Here is a 20,675-nt window from a genome sequence, read left to right as displayed (position 1 = left end):
GCATTAGTGTGTGTGTGTGTGTGTGTGTGTGTGTGTGTGTGTGTGTGTGTGTGTGTGTGTGTGTGTGTGTGAAGTTTAAAGTGGTGTGTGTGACTACACACAAGTGTGTGCTTGAATGTTTACAGCTGACGATCAAAGCCCTCCTCCATCCTCGCTCAGAGACGCGACGCTGTGAACACAAGATGATTAGAAGCCGCGGAAAAACTTAACAAGCTGTCTAAACCCGGGCGGCCGCCATCATTATGACTTCGATGCTGCGCGACAGCCAGGGCGCCATAACAAGAGACATGGGTGATGCCTTTCATTCGCATAGAAACAAACACAGCCATTGTGTGCTATTCATCTCCAGTAGGTCCACCGACCCGTTCCCGCTGCGGGAAGCCCAGGTAATTTCCTGTTCTGATCTTTCTGAGTTTGAATTTAAGATGATCCAGTCCCACACAGAAGGTAGATGAACACCTGAGGGCTGAGCTTAATTTGATATAGAACATTAATCCTCCAAAGCTCCTCCTCATCTACTTTTTCATTACTAAACATCCATTCTTTTAAGGAGATCTGTAATTGCTCCAGGTTGACGACCAAAGAGTATTTTTAGGAACGGCTCAAAAGAGGACTTCATTGATTCGTTCTCTTTATACGAGTTGGATTTTTTTTTTCACGAGACAGGAAGGTTTATTCAAACCGAGTGTGCCATGACAACACTGGTCTGAAATAATGCTGCAGAATAAAAACGTTGAAATGATCAATCTCAATTATTTACCTCAGTTTGAGAAAATTCATTTCCATGTTGCATCAACATTTAACATAAAATGTTCACGTACCTCTATCTGGGAGCTGTTGTCTGTTTCTTCTGTTGACAGCAGGCCCGGGAAGCCGTCGGGCTCCTCCGGTTCAGGATCCTGGTCCTGCTCCTGACTGGCCCTGTTACTGTCCATGTTACGCGGTTTTGGGGGAAGCCATCTCCTCCACCGGTGGCTGTACAGCTTCACATCCACCGCTGCGTCCTCATCTCCTGCCTGCCCCTGCACGTATGAGTAAGAAACCCCTGGGGAAAACAGGAAAGGAAAGTGTGAACAACAAAACAAACTTTGTAAAAGATCAAATAAAACATCAGATGAGAGCCAAATCACCTTAAAGTAATAATTTCATGTCAATAAATGTACAGTAGGTGTATTTTTGCTGTAAATGGTGCAATACTACAACATGCTAATTAAATTAATGAATCCCGTGCTTGTCATACTGAAAAGGAAATCTGTCATATCTGTAGGTAGTACAGATGAAATAATTACACGTTACAATAATATTTTTTACTTTCACACATGCAATAGTCAAGTCAGAGGCGGGAACTGTTCCATTCATTAATCTTGTACCGCTTCCTCACAACTCGCTGTCTCTCCGTGGACCTGTTTCATTGCTTTGGGGAGAAATCTCTCTCCGCCTGACAGAGATGCACATTAACAACGACGCTGCAGCCATCACACAGACCAGTAGGCCACAGTCAGAGCCAGTCATCCCTATCCCTGAGTCTGAAATGAGACGCTGGTGACAGGTGAGAAATGGTGTTGTTTTAATGTAAATAGTGACTTGATTAACCGAGCCGGAGACAGATTGCTGGATCGGAGCTGAAATGTGCTGCGTTGTTACAAGAAAAGGACTTCCACAAGTGAAATGGGTCAGAATTTCTCCTGTTCTGTCCTCATGATCTTTGGTTAGGTAGGTGGTGGGTGGTTAGGGTGCATGCTCCCTGAGCAACGACTGCCCAGTTCGATTGCCAGCCAGTCGGACCTTTGCTGCACAGCTTTCCTGTCTATCTCCACTGTGACTATCTAATAAAGGCAGACACGGTGATGACCAATAACATTTTCCCTGCCACCCTGTGAGTGTGCAGGTCCTTTCCCTATAAACGGGTTCATCCACTCCTGCCTTTCAGGATCAGGCCAATAACAATTTTATAAGGTCAACAGCTCTTCCTGTTTCAGTTAATGTACAATTGCCCCTTTGAATTTAACAGTTCATGTAGTACACTTTTACCAAACGTACTGTAAATCATGGCCGACCTGGCGACACATCAAATTCTTTCTTCCTTAGTGGTCCTACGAGTGCGATATACACATGTTCTCCATTTGCTTACACCTGTTTCTCCACATCATACAGACGGCAGAGAAGGTCTGTTTATCTGTTAGTCCTGTGATGGACTAAAGGCTTGTTTCCCTGCTTTCAGGCTGACGCTCAGCATGGCTGGATAAGCTCCCGCCCCTCGTGACCTTAATAGGATTAAGCGGTGAGAGACAATTAGCAATAAACTTCATTTTCATAGCACTCATCCGGACGCAACATTTATAAAAGTGCTTGCGTGCTGTTGCAGCAATGCAAATTGCTTTGGCTTTAGGAGAGAGAGAGAGAACTTCTGATTCCTCTGCTGTTGTTATATGTTGCTTCTCTTTCACAAGAGGTCACTGGGTTTAACTAGCAGAGTCCGTTTTTCTCTCTTCACTCTGTGTCTTTTTCTCTCACGCTCACATCTCGTCCTCCTCGTCCCCCCCCCCCCGCCCCCCACCCCGGGCCCCCGACCAGTGGTTCCCTCAGAGCAAGTGGAGAGGCTTAAGATGCTAATTTAGCCAAAGAGGAGGCTGACAGATTCACTTTATAATGAGCGTCGGCAAAACAAGAAGCAGAGAGAAAAATCTGCTCACACAGGTTGGTGTTGATGTACACTGGAAGAATTCAACAGAGCAGAGTATGACACCGGTCTCGGATGACCGCAACTGTTTCTGGAGAACAATTAAAAGTCACCTTCAGACATTTCTGTCACACAACACAAACTGAAGCCAGAAATCTTGGTGCCGTTATGGGACTCGGACCAAAATTTGAACATCCATATTAAGACAATTTGGGAACTTGAAGCAACAAATTAAATACAGGAACTGTTTTCTGCTTTCAATGTCTAAAATTAGTTACAAAATTTAAAAAAAAATTATGTTAAAGCAAAAACTCATCACTTGTAAGGACAAATTTTACAGGGCTTTTTATCACTGAGCTGTAATATGACAAGAAAGACATTTCAGAGTCAGGAAATGAACTGAAATGGCTATTGGTTTTGTCAGTCTTCCCATCATATCTGTACAGTATAATATAATTTCAGATGAAAAGTAACAGCCCTAAAAGCCATCAGTGGTCCCAAACTACCAATGTTACAATTCGGATATAGATGAATAGGGCAGTCTTTGGAGAATCTCTCCAACAGCTATTTAGACCAACTCTTTACTCACTTTCTCACTCTCAGCATACCTCTAATACTTCCCGACACTTACTCAATCCTTAATGGTCATTAGTCACATCCATGCGGACAAAGTAGCCCAGAGTACTTCCTGTCAACACCAGTGATATACTCTAATCCAAGAGGCACCTACACATACTGTTCCACTAACGCATAAACATCTATTCTCATCTTTTAAAGGTTCCTTGTCAGCTCTTCAATATACGGTGGAAAGCTGGCAAACAGCGGATACTTAAAAATACACCATGACCACAACATAGGGGCCTTGAACAAATGGCTGCTCTTTTCCCAGCATGCCCGTCTTTGAATGGCCATGATGAGTCACTCTTTAAAGGAGCACATACACCTGCATTTCTCTTGTGAACACCACCTCTGTGACGGCAGAATATCTTATTATCCAGGGGGGGAGGCTGGGTCTTTTGTCAAACATTTGGGAAGGCACTAAGGACCGACCCCTGAGGGACACCTAAAATAAACCCCCAGCAGGACAAGGCTTCTCCCCGGGGTGAGACTGTTTCTCGGCTTTTGTGTGAAAGAAAATCTTTCCCGTCTGCGTTTCTTTCAGTGCTTCTGAAAGCCCCTGCATACCTTCACCCTGACTCTGTCGAGCAGCCTTGTTGGCCAGACTCACGCCTGTCATCACCTCTGATTCACAAACACCAGAGGGACTGTAATTTGGTTCCACCTAAAGCCTCTCAAGGACTTTGAGGCGGTCATAAAACCGCAGAATAAAGGTGCTGTCTGCACCCCCTTTCTTTCACTCAGTTACTGCTTGTTTCCCCCCTCTTTACTCTTGGTTCCCACCTGACTCAGTGTTGCTGACAGGAGATCGTCACACATGACTGGCAAGTTGACGACGTGGAATGCTTCATTGCGTTTTCGCATGCTATTGGTCTGCATAATTTCAGAAGAGACAGATACATTAAAAAAAAAAAAAAAAAGAAGTTACATCCCTCAACAATTTCTTAGGCTTCCTATCTCTGGCTGTTGGCGTGCTTAATTTAGTGCCTGCTGAAATCTGCTTTATCAGACTCTGCCAAGCGCTGTGGAAGACCTTCTCTCGCCGCGGTTGTAACACTGCTGACTCTGTGCATCGACTCACCAGGGTCAACGTGGGTTAAGTTCATGTAACTATTGCAGAAAACTTGGACTTTCTGGTTCTGTGCATGTTTGCTTTAAAATAAAGAAGAAAAATGCACCAGCAGCTCAGATAATTTGGGTAATTAAAGGATCTATTGTTGGAAGTGCACAGAACAAATTCTCCCATAACGAGCAGACAATGTGATGAACAGTATCGCTTCACGTCACCCGACAGAACAATTAAATGTTTTTCTCCATTCAGCTTCTTGTTCTCGTCATTAGCAATGATTCATTGTGAACATTTGTCAGAAGAAGCGCTCACACACACTTCAGAAGAACTTGGTAATGCCAGCAAACAATGAAGCGTTCAGAAAAAACAATAAGGACATAAAAAGTACTGTTTCTTTAAAGGGTTAATTCACACAAATGCCAAAAGACATGTTTTTGTAAACTGAGTCCGGCCCGAGTTTTAAGATGTCAAGTTTTCACTGAACACTTCAAATATTTCTAATAATTTGTATTGGATCACACGCCTGTTAGAAATCTCCTGGAAAAAAAACACAGTCTGAGCCAAAGAGAAGAGGTCAAAGAGAATGAGCAATTTCATTGAGCTGGGTGTATGCAGGAAATGTTTATTGCATTTGTAACAATGGAAATATGTCCATCAAAATTTCACAGAGACCAATATGATGCCTCTGAATGGCTCAGTTTGTCTGCTAAAAGGAACAAAACCCCAAAATATTAACATTGAGAATGATACAAAACAGAGAAAAACAAATTGTTATATTTTGAAAAGCTGGAGGGAATCTTTGCTTGATAATTATGTGATAAACAGTTGATTTTTTTAATCAAAATCATAAATTCCCTGCTATGAAATGCTTTAAACTTTGTTTATTAGCATAATGTATGAAGTTTCAGCAGATTGAATCAATTTATTAATCAACCAAAGTCTAAAAGAATTTTAATATCTAATGTTAACATATGAGCAAGTTTGTGCTTGAGGTTGTATTACACTTTGGACTGCCAACGAGCAGACAGGTCAGAGTTTATGACCCCTCACAAGATCATCTCAGAGCAAGACCAAGGGCACTCTGTTAAAACCATGAAAAACCCTAAAGTGAAGAGGAAGAGACAGATAAGACGATACACTAGATTTGACTGATGACTTAATAAAGTGGGTTAAAAAGGAGGTGGCTGCTGGTTTGATCTTGTTACGAACAAAATGTGAATTCTTCCAGAGCCGGTTAACCATGCCTCGGCATCTCTGATAATAGATCATGAATCACATGCTGCAAATTAACTTTCTCCTTTACTGAATTATGTAAATGCACATAATGTGAGGAACCAAGTAATCTGACCGCAGACCTTTCAAATCTGTCGCCCAAGAACATACTGCTGTCTCAAGACAAACTCCAGACATACAACTGTCTGAAATTATTATGCAGAGCACAAGTGGGCTTTTCTGACTTGCCGTGTCTTGCATTTTACACATTCTCTCTTGAAAACGCAACATGTCATTAAGCAAACACATAAAAGTGAAAAGCTGACTGCAGGAGAAAGTTGAACACAGGCAGACAGAGAGGCAGCACCTGCAAACCAGATCCCGTTTAAGACAGAGCTCGTAAAGCATTGAGCATATATCTAAATACGTCTAAATCTGAGATAATCAGAGCTGGAGACGAGTTAAGACATGAAATTACATAGTGCAGCAGTGCACAGAAGAACAAATGAACAAAACAGAATTCCTCTCACAGAAAAGCCTCTAAAATTAATTCATTTCCACGTTTTCCACAAAGATGCATTATCAGTTTCCCTCCAGAGAGAAGCATCGAGTGAGCTTCCTGCCTGTCAGGAACACTTCGTTTCACTACAGATTTGTGTTGCCAACAATTAGTCACATCTTTCTAAGTCAAAGCACTGCAACACAAACATCCCCCGGGGCGACCGCTGCCTTTTTCTGAGACATAATAACCTGCTGGCTAAAGATATCACATTGTCGATATTATTCTGCAATTCTGATGTCTCACTTCAGTAAAGACCCACGACTGGATTCAGGGTTCCTTTTTAATAGAATCAAAGCACTTGTTTCACAATTTGAATGAAAACGCTATGGGACAAACCTCGTGTGATGAAAACAGTGACTTGTAATCACTTTTGTTGATATGCTTGTTGAGCCTCACAGAATAAACTTTATCAGAATGGCTCCTGGCAACACCAGAATCAGCAAACAAACAAAAAGACTGGAGAGCAAATGAGAAAAGAGGCAGGGAGCTATAAATAAAAGCTAATTTTCTAACTTTGAAAGTGTTGTAATTATAAGCTGCAGAGAAGGAAGGTGGAGGGAAGCCATTAATAAGAGACTAATGCATTTACAGGGAAACATGGCGTCCGTGAAGGAGACAGGTGTAAGGACTGCATGTTAGAGGAAGGAAGGTGGCCAGAGGCAAAGAGATGGAGGCGGAATTAGGAGGTAGTCCTGCTTAAGGTCCAGTGATTTTTAATCGAGGATTTAACTTGGAGGAACATAACTGTTTTTTATAGGGGGCTTTGTAGAGAATTGCTAATTCCCCCCATCCGAGTGTCTGCTCAAAACAACTAAATGCACTGGACACAAAATCCGAGCAGGCGAAGCCACAAAGATCCCAGAAACATACCCGAGTGCACAGTGTCAAACCCCAAAACACAGGGTTTAAAGTGCTGGAGTCAACCATCATGGAGTCTGCTGTCACCGCCGTGGCTTTCTTTCTGTAATTGGTGGTTGTCTTGGCTCTGGCATTGGTCAGTGCAGGAAATGCATACAAAAATACTTTGGCAAAGAGACAAAGAGACAAACAGACAAGCAGGGAGGGCTGCCGGCAGCGGGATCACAAAGCGAAGAGTGCTTCCTGAGTGACACAGGAGTTTAGAAATTCTGGATTCCAGTCAGGCGCAGTGTCTGTCTCATATTTTAGGAGGTTGAGTGATAGACTGCAGGACGATGAAGCGCTGCTGTTGGCTCTCATTCCACTTTTCAACTGATTCAACGGCTCAGGAGCCCCCGAGGCCTTGAATCACTCCACCATGAGAGGTCCCGGGCCTGGCAGGCAATGTATCAACGGACACTGGACCTCCTGCAACAGATTATTTCTCCTCCCTCCAGTGCAGACCATTACCCGTGGTGGTAATATTACTGTATTCTTACAGGTCACAGGCAAAAATCCCTGCTGAGAAAAAAAACTCAGCATCCCTCACTCGGCCTAAATCTCGCCATGAAAACACGAAATCAGTTCCTTTCACTGTTCCCACAGTCCTCTAAGTGCCTGCTTAACAGACCTTAAAATTGGAAATGGTCACATCTGTAGCAGTGAATAGGGAGGGATAGGCAGGACAAAAACCTGCACTTTCATTCTGATACGCCACATCACAAACAATAGCCTTGCCTTTATCCTGCAGGTTCACACACTCCTCAGCTGAGTTTCTGTGGAAGGAACCCGCCTACACGTCCAACATCTGAGACGTATTCGACACAATAATCTCTCTTTTTGTCCACTTACCCTCAAAAAACACTTGCCTCTCCAAGAATTTTTCCAAGACCTGATCTCTCCATCTCTTTAGCCTCGGAGGGATTTGAGGGCATGAACCCACTGACTCAGTTGTGTCTTCTATATTTCTGGCCAGCTACACATCTGCTACCACAGTTAGGAAGAACAATATTTTCTAAATATTTCTAACTGCAAAGATGGGTTTGGGTTCAACTCCAATAAAGTTTCTTCAGTCATATAAAACAACAAAAACTGACCAGAGTCTGTTTCCTACAGTATTTAAAAAAACCCATCTTGACCGCTCCCACAGAACCACAAGATTAAACGCTGCCACAAAGGTGATAGAGCCAGTTATTAAAACCACTGACTCAGCTACTTATCTTTAGCACAAATAGATACCATTCCTCATGGCATTTTTCACAGCAGGCATTTTGACTTGTCATGTTCGGAAAAACACATTCACAATGGCTCTGTTCAAGTGTCCCAGTAACTGTGAACCTGTTGAGATTCAGAGGCACGAAGGACCCTATTGCACAAAACAGGAACAGGTTTTCATAAAACAAAAGGCTTTAATAACTAGAGGCAGGGAATCCAAAAACAAAGTGTGTCTACTGAGGATGGATCCTAAAAAGAACTGAAGCGGCAAAATAAAATATAAAAAACATACTCAAACTAACTAGGACACATAGTAAATAAACTAAGGCTAAACAGTCACAATGAACTAAAAAAGACGTAAATTTCAAAAAGACCACCGAAGAGTTCAAACACTAGGGAGAGGAGGACAACAAGGGACAGATGAAACTAATCAGGGCGGGGAAAACAATCGCACAGGGGGAGGAAGTGAAGTAGACCAAGACACAGGAGTTTGTGTTTTCTCACATTACACACTTCATAAAAAAAAACACACCACGGGTCATTTTAGACTTATTGATTAAGATGGGTGCTTCAAGCTAAATGATCATGTCTACTTCTGTCGCTCTAAAAGTAATCAATCCAACAGGTGATTCAGAGACAAACAATGTTCATGTGAGAGAAATATCACGCCCGGTAGTAGACAGCGGCGCTTTAACTGAAGATTGATTACCTGTCATGTGGAGAGGGCTTGTTCTAAGTGTGTGTAGATTTAGATGTGCATGTGTGTGTGTGTGTGTGTGTGTGTGTGTGTGTGTGTGTGTGTGTGTGTGTGTGTGTGTGTGTGTGTGTGTGTGTGTGTGTGTGTGTGTGTGTGTGTGACTCGTCCTGAAGGTGGAGAGTGATTGAGTGCCAGTGTGAGTGTATTAACCATGTTTCTTCCACTTTCCCTCTGGGCCGAGGACTCCAAGCGAGGCCAGACGGGGCCCTTTGGGCTTGTCCTCATCCTTCCTGCTAATCCATCAGCATCACCAAGCCTCCCACCTCTCCACCCTGCCAAACCCTCTCCACACTCCAATGTTCTCTCGCTGAGCGCCGTGTAAACACATGCAAACGGGTCCAACTTGGAGCCCGATGGACCTGCCATTTCCCACAGTCAAATAATAAAAAAAAAGAGCACAGCTGTCTGAGGAGGAGTGTGATGTGGCCAATTGGGGCAATCGTTATTTAAAACATTATTGTTGATTATTTCAAATATAGCGTCATTTAAGATGACATGTCTTGACATGTTTTTGAGTAAATCAAGTCTGGCTACAACGATTATTTTCTTTTTTTCTCAATAAATCTGTCAATTATTTAGTCAAAAGTTTAGTTTATAAAATATCAGAACATAATAAATTTTTGTGAACAAAATGCTGAGAGAAAATGTCAAGCTCGTAAAAGTTAACTTCAACTGATTAGTCCTCGCATGTTAACCATTAGCTGGCTAACTAAAAAGGTTCACCAAAACTAGCTGTAAATGTTGGATAAAAAATACATAAAGATTAACTTATTTAACAGATAATTTTAACCATAAACAATGAATATTACAAATGTATTGTGAGTTTACCAACACCACACACTCCTCTCAATATTTTATAGTTTATAATTATTATTATTTTTTTTTTTAAAGGTTATTAGCAGCAGCAGGATCTTAACTAAACTTTGATTTCTTTTGTTTTTGACTAAATCGTCCCACTCCTTACATGTTTTCGTCAAAACTTTTCAAAAACCTTATTTAAGGCATCACTTCCAAAAAGAGTAATTTCTGTTCTGATTTATTGCTAAAAACAAAAAAAAAAGGCTGTCGGCTATACTGTTACCAAATCTTGTACTGATATCAGCTTTAAAAGTGTGGTATCTTTGGGACTCTGCTTACTTTCTCTTCCATATAAGTGCCGATATGAATCTTCCCAAGTTAATTTTACCCTGAGTACAGTGTCTAATCCATCATGGTGATAAATTCAACCAACAACACGTACTGCGGTTGTTAGACTGCACAGTTGGTCAATTTTAAGTGCAGGCCTCATATTCACTTATGAAACTCCTTATAATCAGCTAATTTGCTCAAGCCATAAATACTTACCATATGAGTAATAGAAAAACTCTTAAATAAGATCTTGATGTTTTCCCAGTAAGCAGATGTAACCGGGACTTTTTTAATGTTCTTCAAAATTATGTTGAAAAACATATAACAAACCGCTTAAAACTTGCCAAATTCCATATCTTCCCACCTACAGCCTACAGGCAAAGCCAGCAAAAACAAAAAGACTGAATATACCAAAAATCCAGATCTCCAGCTTCCCACAGAAGCACACCAAGATGATATATATTTTAAGACTCCCTTCTGCTGCTGTACATACTGAGCAGAGAGAGAGAAACAGTGGACCATTCCCCATTTCTATCGCTGCCAAACCCCTATCGGCACATTTCATGTATCTGTTGACAAACTGCGAGCCACATCCAAGTCACACACAGTCTGTAATTGCTTCAACCTCCTGCCATTCAGCAGTGGAGACTTAAGCCACTCAAAGGAAATCAATATTAAATAATTGTTTACAGCACAACCTCCTTGCCTCGCCGGGAGTTTTGCTGCGTAGAAAATGAGACCTACAGCATGGCGTGTCGCAGAACAGACGGCCGAGTCTGTCCAATAAATGACATCATAAACGGGGATTTTGCATGTGCAACAGTGTATCTGGTGAAGACTCTCAAAACGTTCATTCAATTAGAAATACACAGGCAAACATTTGCATTGCTTTGCACTGATTTTGTCTTCACCTCCTGTTCAAATTTCTAATTATGCAGATTTACCAGAGACAATATTAATGTGAGCTTTGCGTCGTTATTTTTCACGACAAGGAAAACGCTTGAGGGTTTTTCTACTTGTTGAAGCTTAATTAAATCCATTAAATATATAATTCATCACTTTTCTCATTTAATTTACTTCCTGCACTCTTCCTGGTGATTGTAATGGAACCAAAATGACACTAGCGACTGCAAAAGATTATCAGGGGACTCGAACTATCTAATAAACACCTCAGCTTTTTAATTTCTCTGGAAATAGTTTGAAATAATTTCTTCAGGAATTACCCTTCTCAATGGAATTTTAATTGCTTTCTTGGAGATAAGAGTCTTAACTATTTCATCCAATTCAGCAGTTTTTCAGTATTATTGGCAAAGACAGACGAAGAGATGAAGAGAAAGGTGATCATGTTGGAAGATAGGAGGCGAGTTTATTGGTAAGGTCACTGTGGCTGAAATAAAAAGGGAAGGAGAGAGCAGGTCATTTCGGTTTATCACTCCCGGTTGCAAACATAAGACAGCTGTGTATGCAGCTGCAGGCTGTTAACATGTGTCTGGGTCAGAGCATCCACAAAATAGTAAACTCTTAAGTTAAATCCTTAAAACAAGACGGGGAACTCGTGAGCTCGTGGTTACGACATGGGACATTGTGCGCATGGTATGCTGGACGTTAAAGTGGTTAAGTCGTGAAAAAACTGCTGCGAGGAAACAGCAACACGGACGGTGTCTAGAAGCAACAGAGGCTAACAATTTTGCAAGCTGGCAGAAACAAAATGCAGGAAATGCAAAGGAATGCTAACAGAGAGAGAAAGAGGTCGGACTTTCCTCAGACGGATTTGCTTAATTACGAAGAAAAACTCCGCATGACTAAAATTCCCAAATATTAGCATTCACTCCAACACAAAACGAACTTCCACAGAGACCATGAACTGGCTTGGAATTCAGTTTCTCATAAGGTGACCTGAGACTTTCTGGAGGCTGCCTCGTCCCCTTCGGGGTCAAACACTGACAGGACAGCCGCTCACGTGGATCACATCAGCAGCCTTGTTGACGCTGTCCCGTCAGACGGCTGCGTGCGCTGATACGCATGTTGGTGGTAAAAGCCGTCCAGTGTTAATGGGGGGTGAAATTAGCCGACTAACGAGTTTCTGTTCCTGTCTGCGGTTTGCCCCATCGATTCCTCAAATGTCTGTATTGATTCAATCCAAACATATTTCTGACCCCTGTAGAGGACACAGGAGTAATTGTTCACTTCAGGACGGATGGCGCCGTTTGTCTTGTACAGCTGAGCCTGGCTGCACCAAGGCTTTAATAGAAACAGACAGTTCAGTGCCCTCTGATAAACAGCCTGAGAGACACTGGGTTTGAATGCAAATGGGACACACTTTGTTCTTAAATATCTTCCAACTTTCTCTCCTCCTGTTTGTCCCTTTCCAATTTCTTTCTAAAGCGATCAGTTTGGATGAGGGTCAGTTTGCGCCTCCTGAGGTGATGATGAGGAGGGGAGGAAGAGGAGGAGTGTCTGCGTTGTCATTTGGGTAGAGAGATTGATGCATCTTGGCAGTCGAAACCCACACTTACAAACCCTCAGGATTTTCCCAGGAGTTGAACTACGAACGATGCCTTTGTTTTGGCCCAGAGTCGACGGGAGCGTCTCCAAATCAGCCAGTGGGAGATTCATACTCACACCTATCTGAGCTCTGGGCTCTCTTGATTTAGAGGGAAAAGCTGCTTTATTTGTGAGGATGGATTGAAATCTTCAAGTCCAGGGAGGGAAAAACAATGTTTTTTGGCAGATGCTTCTACTTTTAATGCAAATTACAGAAAGTTAAATCCATATGTGATGTAGTAAATTGCTTTCTTTCTTCTTATTTGTATAGCTTTTAGTGGAAGAGATCTGAATTTTGATCTTTGTTTATTAATAAAAAAAAAAAAAAAAAAAAAAAAAAAAAAAAAAAAAAAAAAAAAAAAAAAAAAAAAAAAAAAAAAAAAAAAAAAAAAAAAAAAAAAAAAAAAAAAAAAAAAAAAAAAAAAGACATATTTCATAAAACATAGATTAGTTTTGGTCCAATGTATCTGCCAGTAAGACCTAAGGTGTGCAAGAACGTTGAAGAAATCTATATTTATTTATAAACCTCACAATAAAGTAGGCTGCACAGTAAGGGAGTTGCAGTTTGGTTGCAGAATCATGATATCTTATGGGAAAGCGGCGCTCAGAACCCACTCTGGCTTTGAAAATCTCTCTGTTTTGGGACTTTCAAGTGTGACAAGTATGCCTCAACCCCCCCACTCTCCATGCCATGCTTCTGGGCACGCTGCCATTAGCACTGGGCCCCATGTTCAGCCTCTCTGGCTTCATTGATCAAACTCAGGGGGCCCCAGGCACTGACACAGCCTTGGCTAACTTCTCCTCCTTCTCTAGTGGAAAAGATTTTCAGATCCTTTACCTAAGTAAAACTAACAATATATTAAAGTAAAAATACCCAAGCACAGGTAGAGATGCTGCATTTGTAGTTAAATAAAAGGGGTGTTAAATGCAAAATCAGCTTTAAGTATTACATTATGCATGGTCTGTTTGGAAAAGGCGGACTTGGGTCCAGATCAGGCGTAACTCGGCTGCACATCAGGTGTTGAAATTCAGGTGAATTTGGTAGAATTGCACTTGAGAATATTTAGAAGAGGTTCAATAACATGAGTGTCACTGACTCAGTTTTGAGGCTGTTACATACAATAACTGCAGTTTTGATTATCAAATGGTGCTCTGGCCTGGTGATAAAGAAGAACACTTACTGTATTTTAAATTTCGCCGAATCTTCTTCGATCCATGAAGCTCAAGGTTGTTTAATTTGGCTTTACACTTCTGTAGCTGATTTCCGATGAGGCTTTCGGGTTTTGAGGTGAAAATAGCCTGAAATAGCCTCAGGCTGACGTACAGCACTCCAATCCAAGCAACCCCATTATGACATTTTCACACCTATAGATGCATTTTTCAAGTTCGAATCGATTTAAGAAATTGTGAAGTTGAACATTTTTCCAACTGGTTTGGTGTCTTTTAACTCCCCCCCCAAAAAATCCAAGCAAACCAAAAGGCATCAAACGAGAGAATTTGCACTCTGCTCATTAGTCAAATGTGTCTGGAGCAGGAGCAAGAAAGTAATGAATCCTGTGTAATAGTTCCTGTGCTCTGGACGAGAGCATATTTCTGTGTGAGAAACATCACTGTGCAATCTAACATGGAGCAACAGCAGAGTTGGAATTTGCTCCTAACTGTGGTAATTATCTGGGCGATAAAACAGGCAAAACCATAGCGGCCGAATGCCGAATGCCCTTCGAGGAAAGGTCTTAAAAATCCCATACTGCGTCCCATTTTGCATAAAAGACGTGCTGCCTTCAGACCACAGAGCATAAAAGGGGAGATAATACGGAGCATGTGCAATAACATGCTAAGGTTTTGGAGCCATTTAACTCAAACTCGTGTCATCCACATGGTCGCTGGTTTGGATCCTGGTCAGATTACGTTCCCACCACAAACCGCTCCAGAGTTCGTTGAGGACCAGACAATGACCACCTCCTCTCAAGGGTCTCGGTGTGGTTGTTTTGGTCATCACCCAAGTGTTCACACCTGCCCAAACGAATCGCATCAGAGGGGAAAACGAACCCGAGTCTGATTTAACCGGACTGAAAAGCGAAGGCGTGAAAACACCCTTAGTTACTTCCAACTGCTGCCCGTCCCAAAACGTACAGCTGCTGTACAGAGGACATATTCAGAGGCAAATGCTTAGTGACTAACAACAAGAAGTGGCGATGCATGAATAAAACATTAATAAACCTCACGGCGGTGATAACCTAAAAACCCTCAGCCTTTTCCAAACACATCAGATGGAATACGTACGGCTCTGCTCAGAAACAGGTGGGAAACCAAACTCACATTGTGACTGAAGATTTTTGCAGATGATGTGTCAAGATAGGAAGAAAAGCAGGTCCCCCACATGACAACCTGAGAAGGAGGTTTTAAAAGCAGCCACAGTTGAATGTGGCTGTATGCTGGGTTATGATGAAGGAGGGAAGCAGCACGAAGGCGAGCTGTCAGAGCCACTGTGCAGGGATGGGAGAGGAGGCCCTGAGGGGGTTCAACGCTGGGCATTGTCACTCTGTTACTCTTGAGCTGCTGCAGGAGACGCAATCCTCCAACTTCACACTAGCTGTCTCTGAGGATTCAACCCCAGGAGAGAGACTGCCGGGGGCTTTACAGGCAGAAAACACAGGCTCTATTACTCTGAGACACACAGGGAGCCTCTGCAGTACTGTACCTGACAGAGAGGTAGTCTCCCGATGCCACTATTAATCTTTTCTTAAATAATTCGTCGCTCTAAGAAGTGAGCTGCCCAAACTGTCAAAAGCGAATGATTATTATGAGGTAATGATGGCCGTTTGGGCAGCGATTTGAGCAGCCCTTCATCTGTTTCTAAAATGTCTCAAGTGTAATTCTGTCCTTGGATACAGAAGACAAAGTTTGTTGTTTGACAAGGAAAATAATTGCAGCATTAGCATACCATTACTGGCTGGCAGGGATGCAATAGATCAACAAGACTTTGGTCCTGCTCCAAATGTAGCCATGATATTTGGCAGATAGTGAGATTATACCCGCTTTCTGTAAACGATTTCCCATCATTCTCCGACTGAAAAAATAATTTCAAGAATATTGATCAAAGTCTAGAAGACACAAAACAATTTCATTCATTTCTTTTGCCGGGGAGTATTCAGTCTGAAGGCAGCTTCTATCTATTACATCAGATTTCTTCAAACACAGAGGCAAAGAAAATCCCCCCCCCCCCCCCAAAAAAAAAAAAAAAAACCTGCAGAAGGATATGTCGCCACGCATAAGCAAGATTTGGTGATTTGTCTCGGATAACAGCACTTCTATAACCTATCCTCTGTGGGTCACGAGAAGTACAGACAATGAGGCCAGGTAGGTTCTGTACAGACCTGTCCCACAGCAGCACATGACCGTGTAAAACTGCATAATGATGCCTCTGACTCATTTACAGACTCTATAAAGACAGTAGAGTCGTGTGTTGGGCTGTTGCTCCCTTTAATCAATCTACTGTGCTGTGTTTATGATCCCGTCAGCTGGAGAACTGGTTCACCGCCCAGACGCAAACCTGCAGAAACACGCTGGAGAGAGACAGCTGCATCTCTTGATCTTGAAGATGACCTTGACTAACAAGATTGTCCACATGCTGAAATATATTCAGAGTCTCTGCTCTGTCTCTCCTCTCTTCTGTGTGATGGCTTACATTGAAGCAAGTCAGTTATTTCATGCCAGTTATCATCAATCTGTACCCAGTGTCGTGATGACGCACACCTGGATAAGAACTCACAATTTCACTCATTCATACATTTAATACAATGCAGATAAGCAAGCGAACATACATTCTCACCCCGACTGTCATGTTTTTATCCATCTACAACTTCAAGTTAATCAGCACATGGAGACCTTGGCCTTCAAATGATTTACTGTATAATCTGTCATCACATTCAAGCATGCAAGAGGCTTCAATCGACAAGACATTTAACAATATGGTCACATAACAACAGTGCTATTACCGGTTTCAAAATCCTAGCCTCCCCCTCTTTTGCAGTCTCTGATCTGAGTGCTGAATGGTCAGCAGCTTTTTTTGTGGTTACACAGAGTTGAAAAATGTTCAACTTGAGATAAAACCCTGCGGTCGTCATTTTCACTTTTTACCCAGTTGTCCAATCACAATGAAGGAGGGGCTGGGCATTTAAACACCAACACTGGTCGCTGATTGGTCCGCCCTTCTGGTTGATCCACTGCCTGAGCAAACGCTAACAATACGAGCAGCGGGACCAGAATATAATCTGAGTGAGGAAAACTGAAGCTCTGAGCAATAGTCAAACGGAGCAGAAATCCTACTTCTACAACCATGCAGAGGCATAATTAGTTAATTTTCTCCTAAGAGGAAAGAGCAGCAGTTTTAGACCTGAGGAGAGTTCAGAGTCTTGCTCAAGGGCACTCAAGCAGGGTCGCTACCAGACCTTTCTCTGTTCCTACCACCAGTTGTTATGCCATGCTGTTCTAAAACCCGAGTGAGAGCACTTTATTTATAATGAAACACCTACACTCTGCATGCTATTCAGGGAAAAATAAATGAACGTATTTCTGGCCAAAACAGCTGAAGCTATCCAGAACTCAGGAAAGGCTGTTTAGTGACTAACAAAAGCCTTCACATCTGCAGGAGAGGGAAAGGGGAGTAGTGGAAAAAAACAGGGCCAGACGAAAACAAGACATCTGTAGAAAATTCAGCTTTTTTGAAAGGGGGGCGGGGGGGGCCTCAGCTTTTCATGACAACAGTGGAGGCTGCAGAGCGTGGGCTCCGTTTGCCTACAACCATGTAGATGTGCGTGTCAACTATTACTGTTTTTTTCGCGTGAACGATGAAGCAAGGGATAAAGAAAAGCAAAACGAGCGTCAAAATCGAGGCAGAATATCGCTGACATGAGAAACAGTGACAGGGTTCGTCTACAGACAAGGATAGGAATCCTTGAAGTTAAACTTTGACCTCTCGTAGAGCTCCACTCTTTCTGTAATGTAACATTTAGAGTCTATTGGCTCACTTCAGATGACCTTGTTTTACAGCTGAATCGAGGTTATGAATCATGATGGCTGAGAGGAAACAAGCGTCGCTCCAGCTGTTCGACTCGATGAGCTCAGACTGTTCAGAAGTTCCTAAGCAGCTCGCCCTCACATTCCCTCACCAAACTCTCTCCATGTCCTTCTCTGTTTATTATCCTCATTACAAGGCCAGAGCTCGTATTTTTCCTCAACAGATGTCCTTCACTCTTTCCCTCCGAATGCCAACATTGTCACTGGAACAGCTGACGGAAGGCTTATCAACAAGAATATGCTGTTAAATGGACTTATTACGCTATCTGAGTACTCAATAAAATCATGGAAATCCTCCAAATTCAAGGACCAGTCGTAAACACACAGCATTTGACAGATTAAGTACGTCCACAATATGAGCAGATAACCTGTGACCACCGAGACAATCAGGTCATCGTAGTGATGTCACTCCATAAAAGAAAGTTGCCCTGACCGACAGGGTCAAATTATCACCGTCAATCCACTTCAGCAAACGGCACAGAGCGGGATAGCCGGGGTGTCAGGGAGACGGGGCCTTTCATTACCTTCCTGTCAACCTGATTGTAGCCTCATATCAAGCCGGATGTGTTGCCTGTCATGTCTCGGCATGGGCCTGTCACTGCAAATCTGCCACAGGACACAAACACCCCGGGGGTGAAGCACAGAAGTCTGCGTGTCACCCGGACCAGACTAGGTGATTTACCTGCTGCATGTATGCTACAGAGAAACGACCTGAGGGACCGCAGATAAGCACAGACAACACCAACGCATGAAAAGTGAACTTCAAAACCAAACTACCTATTGTAAAATGCATCTCAAGCGACAAATGGTTCAATAAGATTCAAAGAAACACGTCTGAGTTTTTCTGAGCATGACACATTTTGTTTTCAAAGGAATAATGGTCAAATTAAATCCCTGCACGACATTAAAAACACCTCTTAAAAAAAAACCTATAATCAACATTTTTAACTTAACGATTGATTTTATGTGTAACAATGTGTTGCTAGTAGTTACTGATGATATGCTACTACATGCAGTTTTAGCTTCTTTTAGCTCTGTTTCGGCTCGGTGACCTGCATCTTCACAGTTTTGGTGAACTCCCACAGCAGTTTTCATTTGCAGCACGAAACCAGTTTCAGATAAAAGGATCTTAAAACCCTCAGTAGTTGGTGGAGACCAAAAAACGGAGCAAAAAGAAGAGGCAATGTTGGACTGTAATTTATGACGCTACCAGAAACACAACTCCATCTGAATGCTAATATTGATCAACATTTGCAGAACATGTAAAACAGATAACTGCTGACAAGTTTGTCATGTCAACTGAAAAGGTGATATGTCAGAGTACGAGAGGCAAAAAAAAGATCCAGCAAAGCACCTGTCAGTCCATTTGGTGGGAAAAGTCAACACATGTATGACCAGAATCAAAAACTTAGGTCATGTGACAAGTACAAGTACAAAAGAGTGTCTGAGTTCAGCAAGAGGTGAAACCTAAGGCACTTTACTTTCCATGCCAATCCTGTTTAAATTTCGTCCACTTTTGCATTGAAAAACAAAATCACATCATGTACATTCAGTATTTCTTCTTATCAAATGACGCAAAAGTCTTTGGTTCTTGTGTTTTTAGCCTCAATGCCTTCCGGGTAGTCGGGTTGATATGTGACTGACAGAGTCCTACCTTTATAAGCATGTACACCTGACCTTGCAGTAACTTTTCATGATGCACTCAGAAAGGCCAGAGTGGAAAGTATTTACATATCAAGATTGTCAAATTTATCTCCTCTGCTGAAGCTGACCCATAAACTTTTACGCGTTATGTGTTGTCAGGAGCTAATTGTACGGCAGATTTACAGTGACATTCTCTGAGGCTGAAGAGTCCAAAAAAAGCGGGAACACAAAAAGAGAGAGCATTTTTCCTCTGAAGACTGACAAACTTTAAGAGGATCCACTGACCTAAACAATCCTAAAAGCGCCCCAAGGCCCCTCTCTGTCAGTGGTTGTCTGCTGTAAACAAAGATTTATCTCTGCATGTCCAGAATCTGTTCCCTGCAAGTGCCAAGATGAAAAAAATAGACAACAACAAACCAGCAGCCAGCGACCCTGCGGGTTTACAGCATTTCTTTCTACGCTGACACTCAACAGAGAAACACATGCAGCACGAATGTTAATCATTGGCTCTGATTGTCAGGTCTTTGATGAGAAAACCAAATAATTTGAAGCTTTTAAGCTGCCCCCATTAAATTTTCAGGCAGTGTAATTACACGGGACACATTTATACCACTGAAAGTCTCTTCTGAAAAGCTTTCCAACAAATCAGTTTTCTCTTTAAATCAATTAGTCTCCCGTGGGACAACTTTCACCGCCCTGAGTGAACAGCAGCTGTAAAAGGTTATGCGCCTATTCAATCCTGTATTTGCTTATTGATTAGAAACCTTTCTTGGTGTTGGTGCGCCCACGTTTCAATTTGCCTATGAGAAGGATATTTGTCCAGGTTCTGTCGGTGAGTGCTTTATTTGACCGATGGCCGCCACCACAGTGTAAATGTGTTTGCCTCCCTCTCACCCAGACACAGAGATGGATTTAGCCAACGGGCTGCTGAGTCGAGGAGTCAGATAGAGGTCTTTTCTTGCAGCGAATGAAAGGGCAAGGGTCACGACATGTAATCATACTGTCTGCCTGCTGTCTTCTTCTGTTCCTCCACTCTCTGACTCCTCTATATTTAAGCACTGTTTTGCTTCTCAGCAGTCACAACATGCTTATGGTGGATTTTTTTCCGGTAAAGGCCTGAACTGAACTCGTCCTGGGGCTGTTAAGTCCTCTAACTCTTAATGAAACAACATCCAGTCATATTATAGACATCAAACTGTGTGGCAGCAGTTTAAAGAAGGTCTTCTTCTGTTCGAGAGGATAGTGTCACATTAACAGAGCGCAGTCTGCC

At 42.3% G+C, this 20,675-nt stretch overlaps 1 protein-coding gene across 1 annotated transcript in view; it reads right to left on the bottom strand.

Annotated features, from left to right (window-relative positions):
• Positions 1–20,675, bottom strand: part of plxdc2b (plexin domain containing 2b) — an 85,338-nt gene that overhangs the window by 50,585 nt on the left and 14,078 nt on the right. Inside the window, exon 2 of the mRNA XM_069696315.1 lies at positions 822–1,045. Within this exon, the coding sequence (XP_069552416.1) occupies positions 822–1,045 (224 nt within the window). The remainder of the gene's footprint in view (positions 1–821; positions 1,046–20,675) is intronic.

The sequence above is a fragment of the Brachyistius frenatus genome, unplaced genomic scaffold (assembly GCF_029030835.1).
Source record: "Brachyistius frenatus isolate BFR_SWC_R1_liver_20210118 unplaced genomic scaffold, ASM2903083v1 Contig_21, whole genome shotgun sequence".
NCBI classification, from domain to species: domain Eukaryota; kingdom Metazoa; phylum Chordata; class Actinopteri; family Embiotocidae; genus Brachyistius; species Brachyistius frenatus.
Note: the sequence above shows the minus strand (reverse complement) of the source record. Positions and strands in the feature narration are given on the sequence as shown.